The 8353-nt window shown below is 47.0% G+C and overlaps 1 protein-coding gene across 1 annotated transcript in view; it reads left to right on the top strand.

Moving 5' to 3' along the window:
* Nucleotides 1-2152: 2152 nt before the first annotated feature.
* Lancl1 (LanC like 1) overlaps nucleotides 2153-8353 on the top strand; it is a 40123-nt gene continuing 33922 nt past the window's right edge. The window contains exons 1-2 of the mRNA XM_029539022.1: nucleotides 2153-2529; nucleotides 6787-6904. Coding sequence (XP_029394882.1) covers nucleotides 2449-2529; nucleotides 6787-6904 — 199 coding nt within the window. The 5' untranslated portion in view covers nucleotides 2153-2448. The remainder of the gene's footprint in view (nucleotides 2530-6786; nucleotides 6905-8353) is intronic.

The following is an 8353-nucleotide window of genomic DNA, read 5'->3' as shown; positions in this document are numbered from 1 at the left end:
CACATAAAAGTCAGATGTAATAGAAACCATAAACCCAGGTTTGGGGAGGACAGAGACAGGAGAATCACTGGGACTTAGCTTACTCCAGCCACGGAGAAAAACAGCAGTGTCCAGGCTCAGTGAGACACTGTGTCTGGAACAAGACAGATAAAGGACACCACAGACGCCTCTGACTTGCCTACACTTGTGGCTCTGTTCCCAATGGGAGCTCAGCATCTCATTATACTGTCCACAGGGCACATCCTTCTCAGGTCTTTCAGCTGCCAGCACGTGCTTTCAATCTTCCAGACTTCCTCCAACCTGTGCTTCCCCTACCCTCCTGCCCCACCCTCCATCTTCCTGTCCACACTCATCTGGTCCATCATCGGCTGGTTAAGGTAAGCGTTCCACTGTGCTCTACCGCGTCATTCCTTCTGTACATCGCTAGTGTATTTAACAGAAACGTCCATTGCTCATGTAAAGCCTGGGAGGGGACATTGTGACTCTGGGCTTGCAATAATAACATAATATGATTACAGTAATACAATTATTATAAAATGTGTCTCACTCCTTTCCTTTCCTCTCTTATGAGATGCTCCTCCAAACCTTATTTTCAGCTTAATAGTCACTCAAGACCTTTACTAACTCTGCATGAATATGCTGTGAGACCAGAACTAGTGAATTTTCTCAGAGAATCAATGTTATTATATAAAAAAACAAAAACAAGAACAAAAAAAAAATCCCGGAACTTTTACGTTAGTCTAAAGCAACTTCTCAGGAGAGAACTGGGGTCAACATGAGAAAGAGGAGGTTCAGGAGGAGCAGGAGGTCAGGAGCGGGGTGTCTGAAGTGTGTGCCCTTTAATCAAGAGAAAGGTGAAATGAACAAACATTTTATGATTTTTATTTTATTCATTCTCCTCTCTCTCCCTCTCTTCTCCCTTCCCCTCTCCCTTCTTCCCTCTTTCCCTTCTCTCTCTCTCTCTCTCTCTCTCTCTCTCTCTCTCTCTCTCTCTCTCTCTCTCTCTCTCTCTGTGTGTGTGTGTGTGTGTGTTTGGGGTTGAGGTATTTATGGAGGCCAGAATCAGCTGGAAGTCTGTTGATTGTTAGCAGCTTATGGGTGCTGGGAATCAAACTCTGGACCTCCTGGAGAGCGGCAGGAGCTCTCAGCCCCCAGGCATCTCTCCTGCCCTTGACAGACGTGAACTAGACCCCCACATTCTTTGAACAGAGAGGTCCCAATGCATCCCAGGTAGGATTTAATTTCCAACAAAATTTTTTCAAACAAGAAGACTGTTAAGCACTGAAATGGCTCTCCAATCTTTGTCCTTAATTTTTCTAAGGGTTCAAAATATAGTATCAGAGTCTAATTTAGGCTACTGAGCGGACTAAATTTCCTAAGTTTTTAATTTGAGTTTTTGCATATTTTCCCTGATTTTTTTTATCATTTCGTGCCTTGTCCACAGCCTCCATAGTGCCTTTAAGTAAAGAATGTCCCCAAAGTATTTAGCATATCCAGGTTTTTGTAATGATAGTGTGTTGGGGCCCATGCAGTCTGGTGGGGTTTGTTCTTTGAGACAGGGTTTTTCAGTGAAAGCCTGGCTGTCCTGGAACTCACTCTGTAGACTAAGCTGACATTGAACTCAGTCAGAGATCTGTCTCTCTCTGCCTTGTCTTCCAAGTGCTGAAATTAAAGTCTTGCACACCACCACCAGGGTGGGCATGTGGGTTTGGTGGTGGTTGGGTTAGTTGTTGTTTCCATCACTGTCATTTCTGTGTCTCTTTTTTCCTCCTTTTAGAAATGTAATTAGAAGATGAAAAGGCAAAGACACACACACCCCCTGACCCCCACACACATCAATTTCATTTTGTCAGTTAAGACTTCAGTGTGTAATTTCAGTTTGTAGTTAAGACTTCGGTGTGTAGACTTGAAAGCGGTCCTTTCCCTCTGCAGGTAAAGAGGGCTTCGAACTCCTGGAATCTAGAACTGAACTTTCTTTTAACAAGGTGTATATAAAGGAGTGTAGGAAACCTGGAGCCCCACCACCGCTGCCTACCGGGAAAGCATCAGAAAGTGCTTTATGTCTTTAAGAACCTGAAGGCGGGAGGCGGGCCTCCGTCTCCGCGTGCCCGCTGATTGGCCATGCCTACAGGAAGTGGGCGGTAAACGCGCCGCGTCTGTTATTGTCCCCGCTGCGCGGTTTGCGGAGCGGCTGGAGAGGCGTGCGGGCTCCATCATCTCCGTGTACCCCGACTCGTGGGCGTGGGACGTGGGTGAACAACGGGCTCCCTTCCTCCCGCGGGGCTCCGAGCAGCGGCCGCTGTCCCGCGCGCTTGCCGAGCGGCTGCCAGCCGGGGGCCGATCGGAGGGAAGGGGCTGCCAAAGCTCCTGCAGTCGCGTCCCAGCCCCGGGTCCCAGGCCCCCTTGAGATCTCTCTTTCCCCTGTTCTGCAGGTTCGCTTGCGGCGCCATGGCTCAGAGGGCCTTTCCGAATCCTTATGCCGATTATAACAAGTCGCTGGCCGAAAACTACTTTGATTCTACTGGGAGGGTGAGTTGAGGCTTGCCTACCTACATCGCCATCCACCTACCCTCTCTCCCCAGCCCCGGGGCTCCGAAGGACATCACTTCTGCCGGAGATGATGGGGACTCCCATCTGTCCCCCGCCAAAGATGTGTGATTAGATCAGACTTACATAAGTATCTTAAGTCGGGATACACTGAGTTCTAACGTATTAGATAGAGAATAAAAATCCATTGTCAACATCACTAACAGTGATGTCAGTTATAAAAATTGTCTTCCAAGTTCACTCCCTAAGTGGCATTAAGGGAGATGAGGAGCCAAGTTGTTTTCATAGGTGCCATGTTTTGCATTAGTGAGTGTGCGCAAGTTTGGACAGAGTCATGAGAGCAAACCGGGCCAGTGGAGAGGGCCACGTTAAAGGCATGGTGCTGACAGAAATGCTGACAGAAACCAACAGGCCCGAAATCATTTGTGATTTTACCATACAGCCGAGAGCGTTGAGCCAACGATTAGAAAAACCATTCGTACTCACACTGGTTTGCACACCACCAAGCCCTTAGAGAGGAAAGCCTGGGGGTGTGGCACCAGGGACCTATTTTCTCATGCCTTCTGGGGAGTAAAATTATTATTATTATTATTATTATTATTATTATTATTATTGGAGGATAAACCTGGTTTTAACAAATCCCTGAGAGAGAGAGCTAAAAAGTGTGTACTCACTGTGTAGCCCAAGCTAAACTGACAATAGCTCAGGCTGGCCTTGAAATCACTATCCTCCCGCCTCAGCCTCCCCAACACTAGGAGTAAAAGTGTATGCCAGTGGTCATACATTTTATCAACTTGTTTCTTTGAAATGCTATGACTGTGCAAAAAAAGAAAAGAAAAGAAAAGAAAAGAAAAGCAGTTTTTAGGTAGCTGTGAAGAGTTCACAAATATGTCTGGCTTATGTGGTGTCAGCTCACCCCTGAAAACACCCTGGTTGGCCATGCACTAGGAGGGAGGGACAGTGGAGGTGCAGTGTGGAAGGGTATCAAAGTGTATGTCCTCCTGGGACAAAGCTTTGTGTCATTGGAGCCCCAGGGTCCTTCTTGTCATTGTCTTGGCCAGTGTTCTGCCTACCTCAGCAGACCTGAAGTTAAGGTTTGAGTCAGTCCTTGATCAGAGGGACAAGAAGGTGTGCCACTTTGTGCTGCCTTGGCAGAGAAAGCTCTTGGAGAAGTTAGCACTTGAAGTTCCTAATGATGGAACTTCAGTCTTAGGCTTTAGGCTGCTCATAAGTAATGCTTTTACACAGTTAATTCTTATTATTGTTATTACTCTTAGTATTACCTTTTGTTGCTTCAAAACATTAATTTATGCATTGATGTGCAAGCCTGTACATGTTACATCTGTGTAGAGGCCTTTCTTGCCTTGGCCGAGGCTCAGTCTCTGTTTCTGCTACTGTGCTGTGTACTCCAGGCTAGCTGGCCCACAGCCTGGGTGACTCTCCTCTCTGCCTGACATTTAGCTGTAGTAGCACTGGCATCAACATGTGTGTTGCTACATGCAGCTTTTTACATGCTCTGAGATCATGGCTGGGTAGTCATGTTTCACAGCTAATGCTTTTGTGTGCTGACATGTCTCGGCCTGCTTTCTTTGGATTTTTGAAATGCTAAACTAAAGCCCACGCTGGCTGGCCTTTAGCTCCAAGTAATCTTACTGCCTCGGCCTCCTGAGTACTAATATTATAGGTGCAAGCCACCATATCCAGCTCTCAGAATCAGTCATCCATTCATTTCTTTTCTTTCTTAAGGCAGCGTCTCACCTTGTAGCTCCAGCCGGCTAGGCATTCACTCTGAAGTCTAGGGTGCCCTCAAACTCACCAGGTTCCGTCTTTACCACCATACCGGGTCTAACTTTAATTCATTTCTAAGGGACAAAAACAGGACACTAGTGCAAACTCTGACCCCAGATAACAAGGTGGCGTATGGTAGAGCAGAGTTTGGGAACCATACAGAGAAAGTGGCATCCGTTTTTAAATCCTCTTGTTGAACCCGAAAGGTCAAATCCTGGAGACCTGGCTGCGCTGCCTCCACGTTAAGGCAGCGATACAGAAGAAGCATGTCTGTCTCCTAGCATTTTCCAGGATTCTTCACATTTCGGTGATGTGGTCTGCCACAAGCAGCCAGTATTCTCAGGCAGGTCACCTTTGTAAACACGTGTGCCTCTCAGAAAGTGACTCCTGTCCCAGGGCTGAGGCGCTCTTACTGTGGCCTCCTGATTTCAGGCCACCCAGGGCTGTGCATTACACGTGGCCTCTGCTCAGAAGATGGCCTGTGGCTATGTCAAGCTACTCCCTGACTTCTGTGAGGCTTACAGACCTTTTAATATTAATATTGAAGTCCATCATATCTTACTAAATGCATCTCAAGTCGCGTTGAAGACCTGACCTTCTGTCAGAGAATGTTAAATCCCAGGCGAGTGTCTGTCAAGCTGTGGATTCTGCATGGTGCTCAGTGCTGCAGTGGCCACAGTCCTCAGCAGGGATGCTCCTCAGCGGTGAATCTTGGAACACTATTAGTGTTAGGACTTAGGACACTGCCTTCTTCCAGTCTTACATGCCTCTTTGCATGTGTGTGCAGGAGACGTGTACATGTGTCAGCTTCTAGTGTCCATTGCTCCCCAGGTGCTGTCTTTTTGTCTTCCAGACAAGACTTTCTGGCATGGAACTTAACAAGTAGGCGCAAGACTGGCTGTCCACCAAACCCCAGGGATTGGCCTGTTTTCTCCTCCACAGCTCTAAGATAATAAGCGTATGCCAGCATGTCCCCCTATTAGCACATGCCAGCTTGCCCCACTATAACCTCACGCCAGCTTGCCCCAGTATAAGCACATGCCAATGTACCCCACTTTTTAATACACTGGTCTAGAGGTCAAAGTCAAGGTTTGTGCTTGTAAAGCAGGCACTTCACTCTCAGAGCCGTTTCCCTAACCTAAAGTGCTCCTCTTAGACATGAGATTCTAGTGCTGTCGAGATGGCTCATCAGGTGAATGCACTTGCAGGCGGGCCGGGGATAGAAGTGGAAGGAGAGAACTGACTTCTGACAGTTGACCTCTAACCTCTGCCCAGGTGCCAGCCACACATGCATGAGCAGACACGCATGCACAGACTCTGGAGAGGGCCAATGTAGGCTTGATACTGCAGTCTTTTCATGATGAAACACCTGTCTGCACGTGTGCTGGTCCTCAGCCCTGGGTTGAAATCTCATTGTGTTTTTTGGAATGACAATCTGGAGTCATAGCATGTTCCTAAAGAGTTGGTACGTTGATACCAGTCTTTAATACACGCAGTCATTTAGAGTGTCCAGTGCTTGAGAACTCCTTTACAGTTGCCTTTATAAAGAGTATGACTTGTCGGGGAGGCAGGAGACATGGCTATAATTGAGAGCATGTGTGCTTCACAGGACCTAAGTTGCATTCCCAGTACCCACATGGTAGCTCACAGCTGTCTATAACTCCAGTTTGAGGGGACCACACACCCCCTTTTGGCCTCCCAAGGCACCAGACACACACATAATACACAGATATACAAACCATCAAAACACCCATACATAAAATAATAAAAATGAAAAGAGATTTTCAAAGTAATAATAGGACTATGACCTGTGGCCCTCATCTTGCCCATCAGTTTCATAAGCTATCACATGGCTGTCACTGACCTCAGGGCCTCAGCCTTAAGTGTACCCCTGTAGCAGAATGGGTTTTTCTTTAAGAAACCATGGGGCAGATGTTACTCTCCACTTTCAGGAAGGCAGCTGCAATATAAAGAAGTGGAGTTAATCTGGGCAGTGGTGGCCCACGCCTTTATTCCCAGCACTTAGGAGGCAGAGGCAGGCCAATCTCTTGAGTTTGAAGACAGCCTGATATTCAGTTCAAGTTCCTGGACAGCCAAGGATACACAGTGAAACCTTGTCTAAAATAACAGAAAGGAAGAAAATGACTTTTCTATTGAGACGAGGTCTGACTGTGTAGCCTAGGCTAGCCTCAGAGTATCGATCCTGCACCAGCCTCCCAAATGGTGGGATCAGAGGCGTGCACCATTATAACCTGGCTCACGGTAACTTTTTGAAATAAATGTGTTGTCTTAAATAGTGTGAATTCCATATGTGGTTTCTGGAAAACCTGTAAAACTACTTAAGGTTTACATGATAATATCTTATTTCCATGAATAAAAAAATGTCATCATAAAGGTACTATTGATTGACTATTTACTCTTCGTAAAAATATTTTTTCTTAATTTCTGCAGCTGACTCCTGAGTTCTCCCATCGCTTGACCAATAAGATTCGGGAGCTCCTTCAGCAAATGGAGAGAGGCCTAAAGTCTGCAGACCCTCGGGACGGCACTGGGTACACCGGCTGGGCAGGTACAGTGCACTGACTGAGCTAGCATGCACACTGCCGAGAGCCAGGGAAGGACCTTCCCGGGACTTTGAGGTGTGGCTGCGTTCTGGGAGTGTGCAGCCCATGGGCAAGCACACTGTGGGTATTCATGCCTGGCTCTGTGGAGTTTACTGTGAGGAGAAAGATTGTTTTCAGCATGTTGTAGTTGATTGGAAGAGTTCCTGGAACAGAGGCAAAGACATTTCATCTTCATGGAATAAAACAAGTCTGTAAATGTCACCTTAAGCACCCATCCCAAAGCGCTGGTAAGGATCACAGTTAGTGCCAGGTGTGTGAGTGAACCTCCTCTGCTCTCCTTGCTGGTTGCTTTTCAAGTGCTGTCTGCCAGGCTCTGCTGCTGATAGCCTGGAGGGGAAGAACTAGCCACTGCTCTGGCTAGAGGGAGGTGGGGAGGCTGAAGGAAGGCAGTTTGCCCCCTACTGCAGACAAGAGAACGCAGTCGAATACTAAGGAAAGCGGTCTAGGGGCACAGAGCTTCCCTCACACATGGATAGTTGGAGGCTCCATTTTGAACTTCCGGACTTTGCAGGTTCCTGGGGCCCACAGCTGAGTTGCTTAGTGACTCATAAGCAGAATTCAGGAATGAGCTTTTCACAAACAAATGTGGAAGCTAACCTGTGGGCTGCCAGGGAAGGAGAGCTGCCATGTGAGAGAGACTGTCTGACAGCAGGCTCCAGCCCTCTGCATGTGAGAACTCACATTTCCTCACTAGGTTAGGAAAGACATGTGAAATCTCTAGCATAATTGCAGGGGGTTCCTGACACATGGCCTCACTATGTAGCCCAGGTTGGCCTCGAACTCACTATATAGATCAGGCTGCCTACAAACTCCCAGTGATCCTCTACCTTCCAAGTGCTAGTAATAGGCAAGCTAACATGGGTCCAGTTTTAAGTCTGTTATGTATTTTAGAGGCTGACCATAAGAAACATTAAGAGGGAATGAAAAGGAAGCATTTGTGTCAAGAAGGAAGTAATCAGAGTGTCCTTTATTACCTACTGTAATTTCAGCTGTAGTGTAATGGACAGACTCAGTAAAGAACCTTGCCATCTTTATTTAAATTAACACAATTTGGAGAAAGCACGCACGCCCTTACACAGTGTTGTGGCATGTCTTTCCCTGACAGGTTTTCCTTACAGAAGGCCTAGGCTCAGATCCCATCCTAAGACATTTGAAGTTTCTATTATTTTGTACCTCTGACCAGAGAAAAAGGCACAGGCTGACCTGAGACACATGACTAGCTAGTTCCAGAGCAGATTCCAAAAAGGGACTTAAATCCCTGTCTTAGTCAGGGTTTCTATTCCTGCACAAACATGACCAAGAAGCAAGTGGGGAGGAAAGGGTTTATTCAGCTTACACTTCCACATTGCTGTCCATCACCAAGGAAGTCAGGCCTGGAACTCAAGCAGGTCAGG

Source organism: Mus pahari, chromosome 5, assembly GCF_900095145.1.
Source record: "Mus pahari chromosome 5, PAHARI_EIJ_v1.1, whole genome shotgun sequence".
In the NCBI taxonomy this organism is placed as follows: domain Eukaryota; kingdom Metazoa; phylum Chordata; class Mammalia; order Rodentia; family Muridae; genus Mus; species Mus pahari.
Note: the sequence above shows the minus strand (reverse complement) of the source record. Positions and strands in the feature narration are given on the sequence as shown.